Below are 13,735 nucleotides of genomic sequence, written 5' to 3' on the forward strand. Positions count from 1 at the left end.
CTCTAATAGTTATCATTTTTTCATTAAAGAAGGTCATGAAGTTGTTACTACTAATGGTTATAGGAATACATGGCTCAATAGAGCTGTGGCCTGGCTACAGTGCTGAAAAGAAATCTAGGATTGTTCTTATTCTCCTCTATTAAAGTTGAGTAATAGGCTGCTCTGGCATTCCTGAGGGCCTTCCTATAGATTTTGAGACTTTCTTGCCAAACTAAGCGAGATTCCTCCAATTTACTGGAGCGCCATTTACTTTCCAATTTTCAGGACACTTGTTTTAATTCACAGGTTTGTGAGTTGTACTATGGAGCTAACTTCCTCTGTTTCATTATCTTCTTTTTTAAAGGACCAACACAGTTGAGTGTTGTCCGTAGTGAGCCTGCAACACTGTCAACAAGGTGATCAATTCAAGAAACTAACGTTAGTGCAGGAGTCTGGCATATTAGAATAAGGCATTAAATTAAATGCAGATTGAATCGCTTCCTCAAATTTAATTACAGCACTATCAGTTAAACATCTAGTGTAGAAACTTTTGCCCAGAGGTGAGTAGTCCTGTAATATGAATTTAAAAGTTATTGAATAATGGTCTGAGACTATTAAGTCCTTGAATTCCACACCATAAGCCAGAACAAGGTCAAGGGTGTGATTAAAACAGTGAGTAGGTTTATGTACACTATGACTAAAACCGATCGAATATAATAGAGAGATAAACGCAATACTAAGGCTATTATTATCAAGGTCCACATGAATATTAAAATGTCCAACAATGATTACTTTATCAGATTTAAGGACTAAATTTGACAGAAACTTCGCTGCATCAGTGATTGTTTCTAACAAAGTGAAAATTTGATAAGTTGAACTTAAACCATACTTAACTTTTTTAACATGGGATTTAAAGGACAGTTGAGAGTCAATCAGAAGGCAGCATTGCTTTTTTGAGAAGAACATGCTGACTGTTTTTGATGTATTTAGTTTAAGGCATGATTTGATTAGCCAAGTTCTAATGCGGTTCAGTGCATTAGTAAGTTTTGCTTTGCACCAATGGGCTCCTTCCTTTTGGATTGACTTTAATAATCCACTTGAATGGACTTTACTATGAGAGAAGCTGGTACAGGGGCCAGTAGGTAAGTCTTTCAAAACACTCTTTTAATAAACTCTGGGTTCACTAACTACGTTGTTTGTGCTTTGTTTTCTGTGTAGGGACTCTTATCATGCTAGTGCAGAGGTTTGGTTTTATTTTGAGCAGTATTTGTGGTTAAAAAAAAGCAGTTTTAATGCCTTCGCCGCAAGCTAATCAGTGTTAGCCACGTCTGGCTCTTAGAGACTCTCCCGAATTTCTCCATTAATAAATAAAACTGTCTTGATGGCTTATTTGATGTATGTAAGTGCTGAAAAAGACCATGGGATGATTTTGTGCCGGAATTACACTTTAAGGCTAGGGGCAGGGATGTTTTAAGAGAACTGGATAGAGTGTTCGATACTGAGCCTTGTTCATTCCTATGAGAGTTGCTCAGTGGTGCATGATGCCAAAAAAGTTCAACTGCTGTGTCTAAAAATACCTGGTTGATTGTTGGGCCTATAGAGCAGGAACACCAGAGACTTCCATCACCCGAGACTTTCCAAATGTTAGTGGACCAAATGGAGCAAACTCTGATATTGACACAAGTCATTTTGCGGGGGTTGTGATACTCAAACAAATGCATCCACTGAATTACAGATGTCTCTTCACCATGTAAGTCGATGGAGAAAAAGCCTGTTTGGGCCCAATGGTATCACCTGACTGACAGAAGTTGTAATTCCATCGTTTGGCCACTGTGTCAAATTGGCTTCAAAGTCTGGCGCACTTCCTGGAGGCCTGGCTAGGGACCACTTTTCTCAGATGTTAAAAAAGCCAGGAGTCACATTTAGCCAAACCATTGTTGTTCCAAACCTTAACCAGTGTCTTTTTAGCCTAAACACACAAGGACACACAAGATGCAGGATGTGAACCCCAGTCTTCAGTCCATCTTGTAGCCCTGCGCTTTGCATATCCACCCTGACCATCTCTGTACAACTCCTAGAACATACAGTGAGTAAGGAACGTATTCAGACCCCCTTAAATTTTTCACTCTTTGTTAATTTGCAGCCATTTGCTCTTTTCCTCATTAATGTACACACAGCACCCTATTTGGACAGGAAAACACAGAATTGTAGAAATGTTTGCAAACTAATAAAAAACAAAAACTGAAATATCACATGGCCATTATTATTCATACCTGTTGCTCAGTATTGAGTAGAAGCACCCTTTTGGGGCTCAGGGGTAAAGTGGGTTGTCCTCCATTCAAGAGATCGGTGGTTTGATCCCCAGCTCCTCTGGTCCGCATGTCAAATTGTCCTTGGGCAAGACACTGAACCCTGAGTTGTTCCCCGTGCTGCGCATTGGTGTGTGAATGGTTAGAGTAGATTAGATGGTATGTAGATGTCCACTGCCATCTGTGTGAATGTCTGTGAAAGGGTGAATGTGGCAGAGGTGTAAATGCACCTTGAGTATCATTCCCCCCTCAAATTGCATTTTATGAACAGCGTCAGATCCCTACAGGAGTCATTTAAGGATCCCTTTCCTATAGAACAGCTCTATACCTTGTCCGTTTAGTAAACAAACTAAACAGCTGTATGTTATTTATCTTATTTGCACGACAGCATGTAAATTCTGTCTCTACATGGTCGCGTGTGTACAATAGAAAACTCAAACCTCGTTGGAGATTCATTTGTTCAAAGATCGTTTGTTAAATTGTTTGTGAAGAGGCTCCACTCCTAACAGGAAAAACAAAACTGAAACTTATCAGAGATCCTTTAATATTTAGTTTGAGAAGATGATTCACTCCTAAAAAAACAAGTAAAACAGAATTAAACAAACTGAAATTCTTTCTTTATTTTGTTGTGCTTGAAACCAACACTGTAAACCAAGGGGAAACACTACAATCCATGTCAAACCTACAAGAAGCAGATTTAAATTTTGTCTTAGTCAATTCTCAGTGAACATTCTCCACATTAAACACCTGAGGATATAAGATTAACACTGGCAAGCTGTAGGAATTCAGGTCCCAGAAAGAGAACTGACATTCTGTCATTTGCCTTCTGCATCTTTTTCTCCCTCTCCATTCCTCAGGTGGTGACAGCCATCATGGAATCAGGGAAGAACATGTCAGCAGAGCAGAAGAAGACTGATCGCTGCCCTCTGCTCTATGAATGGCACAAGAAGCAGTATATTGGTGCTGCCCATGGCCTGGCTGGCATCTATTACATGCTCATGCAGGTAAAACAGGCTGAATGGGCTTACTAGTTGGTTGTTGCTGTTGTGATGTCTTGGTCAAAATTTCAGTGTGTGGTGTAAGCTAATACTTAAATATTTGTATATTTATATACAAGATGATACTGTACAAACAGAAGAAACATGCAGAGACTACTACAACCATGGAACCACTTTGAAAAATGGAGTAAAATGAAGTGCAGTGCGGTTGTACTAACCACATGATTGATGTGTTGATGCTTGAGCTGTTCAGTGTTGGCTAACATTTGCGCCGTGGTACTAGGGAAGAAAGTTGAGTCAAAAAGCCATCATCTCATACTTGACATGAACTCCGGTCTTCTTTGTGAAAGTTCTGTGTGTGTCTGACAGAAACACCACGCCAGCCTATTGACTCTTTTTATTTCCTACCGTGATACATCATCACTCAGATGTTTACAGTTACGTTGATGGCTGACCCAGTTTACAAATACAATATGTGGTAACGGCCCTCTAAGGCAACTAGCAGGTAGAGCCGTGTCATGTCGCCTCAATACTAATGTAGTAATAACAACTGATAATGCCCATTCAATTGACTGACAACGGGCAAATCTTCTGGCCTAAGTTTATGCAGATTTAACCTTGGTCTGGGTCAATGTGCGCGTCCCACATAATGTGTTAAGTTTGCCAAAAAAAGGATTGCTTCACAGGAAGTTTCAGTACGATTTTATTTTGTATTTATTGTGTGCGTTTCCTGCCTGAGATCAGCGCTGCCTCAGATTGGTGGCTTAAATCAGACGCCTCTCCTAACTGGAAAGATGACAAGATTCAGGAGTAAGGACCAGCAGTGCCTGTATAATATGACAATAATGTTACTACATTATGCACAGATACTACATTATGAGTTTCTACAGTCATATCAATTGCTAAACTCCCCCTCTTACTCTCCTCCCTCCAGTTTTGACTCCATCTTTCATCATCAGAGCAGTAATAATTAAAATAAACTCTCTCTAACTTTGTCTGGCTCTCTCCAGCCAGGAGCAAAGGTCCATCCAGACGTTCTGTCTGAGTTGATCCGTCCCAGCATTGATTATGTCCGCCACAAGAGGTTTCGTTCGGGGAACTTCCCATCTTCACTGAGTAACGAGAGTGACCGGCTGGTTCACTGGTGCCACGGAGCCCCTGGTGTCATCCATATGCTCATCATGGCTTATAAGGTGAGACTGGTTCATGCCTTGTTCTATGTGGTTCCCCTTGGGCAGCAATATCAACAGTTCAACAGCAGTCCAACAGCATCACTATCTGACTGAAATGACCAGATATGAAAGCTCTTTATGAGACCACCCTGTCCAACACTGGCATCTTGTGGACAGTATATTGTGTTACAGATGTTTTGAAACGTGTAGTTGATACTTTAAGCGAACACTTGTAAAAGAGCTAAATAAATTTTATTAAACACACACTTTATCTTGTCACTGTTGAACTGGTGAGAAGATTATGGCAAAGATGGAGCATTAATACTCCCTTCTTGACTAAACACCAACTCTCTTTTATTTGAATAGCCTGGCTTTTAATACACACAAACTGCAGTAATGCATTGTAGGCTAATTCACTCTAGTCTTGGCCCATTAGGAATCCACTTGGCAGTTAATGTTCTGCTATTCTCGCATTCTCATTCTCCTCACTAATAAAGAGTCTCTTTGGCACCACACAGGAGCAAAGCACAATGAGAGACACTATTGCTTCTCACTGTCTCACTATTATCAGAACACACAATAGATCTTTCATTTTTTGTTGCTCAATGGCAGCATGTATTTTTTCAGCGAACATTTCAGGTCAGCTGTTTCAGCTGTAGTGTCTACATGTTTAAGGGGCCGAATGCTAAAAAAAACAACCTTTGCCTTGTGTGTGACACTTTTCAAGAATGTGTACAGCAAAAATCAATGGGGAATGGACAGGTACCATATTTGGAGGGGTTTACGTGCTACAAAGATTCCCTCAGTAGTTTGTAGCTTCACTGAGTGCACACTGAGTTCTGTAAAGTGATAATGCAGTTTGTTCTGCAGGTTTGGAAGCTCTGCATCACATTGCCCTCTGGTACAACAAGGTAAACCTTGATCATTTTAAACAGTGGTTTCAGTGGTCCATGTAGCAGCTGTAGTTGGATACAGTGGACGTACTCTATGTTGTTGCCGTGCTGCAGACACACTCTGTGTATTTTGGCCATTAGACAAACAACAAACCTTGCAAATATAACTGCATTAACTCTAAGTTAACATTCTGGGATAGGGGAAAAGCATTCTGGGTTGTTTGTATTTCTTTTCTAAAGATAGTTCTTTGGTTAGAGTGAAATGGAGGAGAGAGAGGGGGGCAACCTGCAGCAAAGGACCGCAGTTGGGAATCGAACCCGAGCCGCTACGTCGAGGACTTCTACCCTCGGTACATGGGGCGCCTGGTGGCTCAGTAATGCCTGTTTGTATATATATATATATTTTTTTTTTTATCAAATCACAATCACCTTGGGTGGATTCTGCATTTAAGAGACTGGGTCTCCAGAGAGCTTCATCCTGGTGGAGATTACTCGTTCAGCTGAGCGCACGCTTGAGTTTTTTCCAATGTTGCCTCAAAGCATGGTAAAATTAGCCAGATGGCTAACTAGCCAGTGGCTAAATGAGTAAAACTGAACTTAATTCACACACTCACACTCACATTGTTAGAAATGGAAAGAATGGAAAGAACATTGTTATAGCGTGCCGGCTCATTTTCTTTAACCTGTGTAGCTCCGCCAACATAAAGCTGGACTGAATACGGCTTTTGTTCCGATTCCCCTTTGTCAAAATCACAAACAGACATTTTTCACATTGTTTTTGCCGCCGTTGCTTCCTGGTTTATTTTATATCATGGTGTTTGAGAAACTGGGGTATGCCCTTGTTTTTAAACATGTAAACGCACTGACTGTGTTGTTGCTGCCTTTCTGAAACTGGCACACGACTGTCGACACCAGTACTGACTGTGTTGTTGCTGCCTTTCTGAAACTGGCACACGACTGTCGACACCAGTAGCAGTTATTAAACTGCCTGCCTTTCTACATTGAGTTTGCCTTTATAAAATGGCAATAATAATTAAACAAATAACAGAATGTTTCATTTCATTACAAATATCATTTATATTTATTTTAAACAGAATGTTGACATTCTGTCCACAGAAACAAAACCAAAAGTGTTTAGTATAAATATCTACATTTTGTTCATGTCTGTGAGATATTCTACATATAGAGATATTGAAACTGTAGTGAAAGTGCTGTTATGTTTACAGTACTGTGCAAAAGTTTAAGGCAGGTGTGGAAAAAATGCTGTTAACTAAGAATACATTCAAAAATAGCAGTGTTCATAGTTTTTCATCAAATATCAACATGCAGTGACTGAACAGAAGCGAAACTTAAATCCAATCAATATGTGGTGTGACCACCCTTTGATTTCAAAACAGCATCAATTCTTCAAGGTGCACTTGGACACAGTTTTTGAAGGAACTCAGCTCATAGGTCGTTCTAAACATCTTGGAGAACCAACCACAGATCTTCTGTGGATGTAGCCTTCCTCAAATCCTTCTGTCTCTTCATGGAATCCCAGACAGACTGGATTATGCTGAGATCAGGGCTCTGTGGGGCCACACCACCCCTTCATCAGGACATCTTCTTCTATACGCTGAAGATAGTTCTGACATTGGCTGTATGTTTTGGCTCGTCCTACTGCCAATCACACACCTCCCTGATGGTACTGCATGATGTATCTGTCTGTATTTCTTAGCATTGAGGACACCATTAATCCTAACCAAATCTCCAACTCCATTTGCAGAAATGCAGCCCCAAACCTGCAAGGAACCTCCACCATGTTTCAATGTTTCCTGCTCACACTCATTATTGTAGCACTCTCCAACTCTTTCGGCAACAAACTGCCTTCTGCTACAGCCAAATATTTCAAATTTTGGCTCATCTGTACCCCAGTTCCTATGTTTCTCTCTTCTACCTCACCTTGGTAGCAGAGTTTGGCTGTTCCTCACCCAAATTTAAGCCTCCTACACAGCTGTTTATGTTGGATTTTTCTTTTGTTCACTCACTTTGAATTTTGTAAAGTGATAAAAATAAACATTTATTATTTTGAAAGCATTCTTAGTTTACAGCATTTTTTTTACACCTGCCTAAAACTTTTACACAGTACCGTATATGACTTTTAAAAGACAATTTCCTGTCTCTTTTTGCCACAAGCTGTTCGCAAGTCGTTGTAAAAATAGGCGTGACCTCGACTTTGTGGATGTTCTGCAGCTGAACCACAGTTGGACCGCTCTGCTCAGACATGTGCAGTGACACGTGCACTGCTGACACTTGCATTGTGGCCCGGCCGTAAGACGCGAGGAGAGGAGGCGATGTACAAGAAGAGCAGTTGTGTCTCAGTTTGTCTCCTCAGCTTCACACATCTTAGTCTGGTTGGTTCTGTTATGAGTGTAATAACATCTCCTAATCTCTGGATTAGATTTATTACCTACTAATGAGGTCTGGGCAAGTGGTAACATTGAGCCTTTTATGTGGGTTCAGTTCATATCTGTTCAGGGAAAAATACAACACACCAACCAGACTTTCAGCAATGTTTTTGTATCTCATACGGCTTGAATGATAAAAGGATTATGAATCATTCTGGTTGTTAAATTTGATGCCACAAGTAATTATTGTTGCCCTGAGACATATCAGTTAAGTTTTTCCACCAGTTACTTCACTACACTATGAATTTGAAGTGCAAGTGCAATTAACAGTAGCTGTTGTGAGCTTCCTGGTTGTCTTAGGTTTGACTTTTCATTTGGCTTCATCTGTATCTCCCCAGGTGTTTAAAGAGGAGAAGTTCTTGAAGGAGGCTGCTGAATGTGCCGAGGTGATCTGGCAGCGGGGCTTGCTCAGAAAAGGCTACGGTATCTGTCATGGCACCGCCGGCAATGGCTACGCCTTTCTGTCCCTTTACAAGCTCACCCAGGAAAAGAAATATCTTTACCGTGTATGCAAGGTAAGAACAAGCCTACTTTTGAAGGAGTACAAAGAAACAGGTGTCTTAAAGTTAAAACAAGTTGCTAAGCAGCTTACAGCTGTCTTAGATGTGCCCAACATTTTGGAGAAGTTTCAGTCTGGTTTCCATTAGTTGCACTCAACCCAAACAGCTCTGCTCAGTTTCAATTGACCTCTTATGAAAAGTGATGCACGAGAATGTTCTCTATTGGTTCTAGACCTACTGCAATATACCCTGATGTGACCGCTCGGACCATACACATATTGGCGGCTCAATTTCCATGTAAATAGAGTGGCTGCAGCTTGGCGGCACACGCATGTCTTGGGCGGAGGTGTCGATGACCGGGAGTTTTAAAAGCAGGAAACAGCTGATCACAGATGCTAGAGACAGCAAAATATCGACCGTCGTGATGAGCAGCTTGAAAGCTAATCTGGATCAGCGGGAGGGTTCGGGCCGTGAGGGTCGGTGTTTTACAGTCTATGGCAGGGGTGGGCAACTATTTTTTCTATGGGGCCACATGAGAAACTGAAAATATTGTGGAGGGCCGGCCAAAAGGCTGAACTCAATTCTTCATATTATTAATTGTATTTCTTTATAAAAAGCAGTAAATAGCATTGTTTTGACAAGCTGGTAAGAGTATATATCATAATTAAGCAATGAAAAAGTGAGTTTGCCTTGCAAAAAATGTCATTTATTCAATCAAATTTTCCCAAAACAATGGTAAACAAAATGTGAATGTTTTTTTACCATCTGTGACATTTATCCAATAAACTTTGATGCAGGCAATCAGGTAATCAATATCTCTGAAGAAAAGCATTTAATGAAATAAATAAATCACTAAAACAACATCATAAAAACACACTAAACATGCAAATAAAAATAACAACACTACAATTAAAATCATGCACAACACAACCATAAAAACATGCTTTAAAACTTCCACCTTCTTACATTTTTAAATTCTTTTTTCTTGTTCAGTGAGAGAAATCTAGTCTCTGCTGGGCTTTAACGAGTGCATCAAAGTCAGGTTGAATGTCTGAGGTGGAGATGCGAAGCACAGCTGACAGATGATCGTCAGTGAGAGAGGATCTATGCCTGCATTTTGTAAACTTCATCATTGAAAACGTTTGTTCACATATGTAGGTGGAGCCAAATAAAACTTGCCACTTTATGTTGCAGCTGAAGCTCCAGATTCCCCGCAATGTCCTCGACCCTCCTCGTCACGGTTCGCCTGGACAGCGGGACTTTCTCAAATGCTGCCTTTTTTTCCAGGGCATATTAGTGCTGCAGAGTCCACCAAGCACTCTTTGACAAACTCCCTCTCCGAGAACGGCTTACTGTTTTTAGCGATTTTGTGCGATATCACAAAGCTGGTCTTGGTTTCAGCATCCCTGGATGTGTGAAGCTTGGTAAAAAAGCCTTGCTGCTTTTGCAGTTTAGCTAGCAAAGCTTCCGATGTCCGCGCCCTCTCAGCATTGGTCACGTTCTTGTATTTCTCCGCGTGTTTCTTCTCGTAATGCCGACTCAAATTGTAGTCCTTAAACACTGCTCCCCGCAAACTAAACACACGGCTTTACCTCCGACTTCAGTAAATAAATACTTAGCAGTCCAGTTTTTGTTGAAAACCCTGCATTCGGCATCTACCTTTCTTTTTTTAGCAGCGGACATTTCTGAGGGCTAAAGTCGTCTTGTGACTTGCTAGCGACAATGGTCCAATCATGCGCACGTGCACGTCTTGATATACGTATTGCGTCATCATGTACGTGAATAAAAAACAACTTCAAAATAAAAGCAACGCAGCTTCAGTCCATGCATGAGGTAAAATAAGACAATATGTTTATTTTGTAATTTCCAATTAACCTTACACGGGCCGGTCAAAGTCAACCAAAGGGCCGGATGTGGCCCGCGGGCCGTACAACGCCCAGGTCTGGTCTATGGGCATGGTACTGTGTTTAATACCAGTTTAAATTATAGATCATAAATGCTGCCTGCACTTCACTCCCGGAGCCGGTGTAATCTCTGCTAGAGACACGGGACTCCCACTCCTGTTTATCTAGTAATGTGTGCTGTTAGCCTAGCTCCTGGGTGTTGGAGCTTCTGTAAACGTCACCCTGATGGACGTATCTCCCTCCAGCCATCAATGCCCTTTTTTGGTAAGAGGAAATGAGGAGGAGTCAAAGTCTGACAAGATGGCGGCTCCCAGAGGCGAATATGATTAGATCCAGTTGAGAGAATGGGCCCCGACGGAGAGGCTACGTCCATTTTTTATACAGTCTATGGTTTCAACCTTTATTAAATTGAATACACTACCAAGACAAGATATTTAATGTTCAAACTAGTAAACTTCATTTGTTTTTTTTTGCAATTATTCACTCATTTTGAATTTGATGTCTGTAATACATTCCAAAAAAGCTGGGACAGGGGCAACAACGACTGGGAAAATTGAGGAATGCTCCTTCGATCACTCAAACGACACTGCAATAAAAACCAACATCATTCTGTAAAGGATATTACCCCGTGGGCTCAGCAACACTTCAGAAAACCATTGTCAGTTAACACAGTTCATCATTACATCTACAAGTGCAAGTTGAATCTTTACCATGGAAAGTCATACATCAACAACACCCAGAAACACTGCTGCTTCTCTGCGCCCAAGCTCGTCTGAGATGGACTGACCCAAAGTGGAAAAGTGGGCTGTGGTATGACAAGTCCACATTTACAATAGTTTTAGGAAATCATGGAGGTCATGTCCTCTGGGCCACAGAGGAAAAGGACAATCCAGATTGTTATAAGAGCAAAGTTCAAAAGCAGAATCTGTGATGGTAAGAGGGTGTGTTAGTGCCCATGGCATCATGGGTAACTTACACATCTGTGAAGGCACCATTTATGCTGAAAGGGACATAGAAGTTTCCGAAAGACAATGCCAAGCACAATCCATATTTATCCTGTAATTTTTAAATTACCTAAGTGTTTCTTTCTCATCTAATTTATGGTTATTAAGCATTTCCTTGCCCAGATTTGGAACCCAGCATCCAATTTGTTTGGTAAAAAAATCAATAATCTTAGCTATTCTTACTGCATGTGTTAGATTTTTATTATATTGTTAGAGGAGCACCTAATTTTTTCCTCACCAGAGACCAAACCCTATATGTACAAATAATCCTAACGAATTTTCCCAGTCGTTGTTGCCCCTGTCCCAGCTTTTTTGGAATGTATTACAGACATCAAATTCAAAATGAGTGAATAATTGCAACAAAAAAAACAATGAAGTTTACTAGTTTGAACATTAAATATCTTGTCTTGGTAGTATATTCAATTTAATAAAGGTTGAAACCATAGACTGTATAAAAAATGGACGTAGCCTCTCCGCCGGGGCCCATTCTCAAACAAAAAAGTTGGATCACCACCCCGTTTAGGCCAAAATAACACAGCAATGATGGCAAGCTTTAATGCCATAGACTCTAAAACTCTAGTGGAAACAGTGACCGATCTAAAGCCAACCACCTGCTGTCTCGATGCTTTACCTACCAACTTCTTTAAGAATGTTTTTGACTGCCTATCAACAGACGTATTGCAAATAGTTAATAACTCTATTCAATCGAGCAATTTCCCAAAGGCCTTCAAAACTGCAGTCATTAAACCTCTTCTAAAAAAGCGGAGCCTAGATGCCTCTATTATCAACAACTACAGACCAATTTCAAATCTACCATTCATAAGTAAAATAATTGAGAAAGTTGTACTCCAACAACTAACTCACTTCTTGGCTTCTACTGGCTGCCACAACAACCTCCAGTCAGGATTTAGACCTTTTCATAGCACAGAGACGGCCCTTATTAAAGTTATAAATGACATCCGTCTTAACGCAGACTCTGGCAAAACTTCAGTACTAATGCTATTGGACCTCAGTGCTGCATTTGACACTGTCGACCACTCAATACTTTTGGACAGGTTGGAAAACTGGGTGGGGCTCTCAGGCACAGTCCTAAACTGGTTCAAGTCATATCTACAAGATAGGAACTATTTTGTTTCCATTGGCGACTTTGTATCAGAACAAACCAACGTAACGTGTGGAGTCCCCCAAGGTTCAATCTTGGGGCCGACTTTATTTAATATCTATATGCTCCCACTAGGACAAATCATGCAAAATAATAACATTGACCACCATTGCTATGCCGATGACACCCAAATCTATGTAGCGCTATCACCAAATGACTATCTCCCCATAGATCTACTGTTCCAGTGCATTGAGCAAGTCAAACACTGGATGTGCCAAAATTTCCTTCAACTAAATGAGGATAAAACTGAGATAATTGTTTTTGGTGCTAAGAAAGAAAGGTCTAAAGTCATCCAACACCTTCAATCACTGTCCCTGAAAACCTCAAATAAAGCCAGAAATATTGGGGTTATTATGGATTCTGATTTACATTTCGACAGTCACATCAAATCAGTAACAAAATCGGCCTACTATCACCTTAAAAATGTAACAAGACTTAGAGGGCTCATGTCAGCTCAAGACTTAGAAAAACTTGTCCATGCCTTTATAACCAGTAGGCTAGACTACTGTAACGGTCTCCTTGCAGGTCTTCCCAAAAAACTGTCAGGCAGCTACAGCTTGTTCAGAACGCTGCTGCTAGAGTTCTAACAAAGACCAAAAAATGTGAGCACATTACACCAATTCTTAAATCATTACACTGGCTTCCTGTACGTCAGAGAATTGATTTCAAAATCCTCCTGCTCACATATAAATCACTACATGGTCAAGGGCCGAGGTATATCACTGATATGCTCCCACTACATAAGCCTTCTAGATCACTAAGATCCTCTGAGACCAATCTGTTAGTGGTTCGCAGAGTAAACTCAAATCAGGGGAAAGCATCTTTCAGTCATTATGCAACAAACAGCTGGAATAAACTTCCTGAAGATTTGAGACTTTCACCCACTCTGACCACTTTTAAAACTAGACTGAAAACTTTTATGTTCACCTTAGCTTTCTGCTAAATCTTTGGACTTTTAACGTCCGCACTGTTTTGATTATTGTCTATGTTTTTATTCTCTTTGTCTTTCTGTAATGCATTTGAATTCATGACATGTTGTGCTGTGAAGCACTTTGAGTCTGCCTTGTGTATGAAAAGTGCTATACAAATAAAGCTGCCTTGCCTTGCCTTGCCAACATCAGGGCGCAGCCACCGTACCCAGCACAGCTAAGACTCTTGCTGGACAGTGGCATAAAACTGTTCCCTTCACTTCTGGAGGCAGACTCAACACTGAAGGAGCTTGGCATAGAGACAGCATTGGAGGACCGAGAAATACTGGAAAGGGAGCTGGCACGAGAGGGATGGACTATACAACAGAACCAGAGGAAGAACCAACAGCTGAATCCAGGGGAGATCAGAGCCACCATTCAGGGTGACAACAGGGAGGC

At 40.9% G+C, this 13,735-nt stretch overlaps 1 protein-coding gene across 1 annotated transcript in view; it reads left to right on the forward strand.

The window, feature by feature from the left end:
* Window positions 1-13,735, forward strand: part of lancl2 (LanC lantibiotic synthetase component C-like 2 (bacterial)) — a 62,330-nt gene that overhangs the window by 28,708 nt on the left and 19,887 nt on the right. Inside the window, exons 5-7 of the mRNA XM_083936469.1 lie at window positions 3,146-3,292; window positions 4,297-4,479; window positions 8,137-8,313. Coding sequence (XP_083792595.1) covers window positions 3,146-3,292; window positions 4,297-4,479; window positions 8,137-8,313 — 507 coding nt within the window. The remainder of the gene's footprint in view (window positions 1-3,145; window positions 3,293-4,296; window positions 4,480-8,136; window positions 8,314-13,735) is intronic.

This window comes from Echiichthys vipera, assembly GCF_963691815.1.
Source record: "Echiichthys vipera genome assembly, chromosome: 21".
Taxonomy (NCBI): domain Eukaryota; kingdom Metazoa; phylum Chordata; class Actinopteri; order Perciformes; family Trachinidae; genus Echiichthys; species Echiichthys vipera.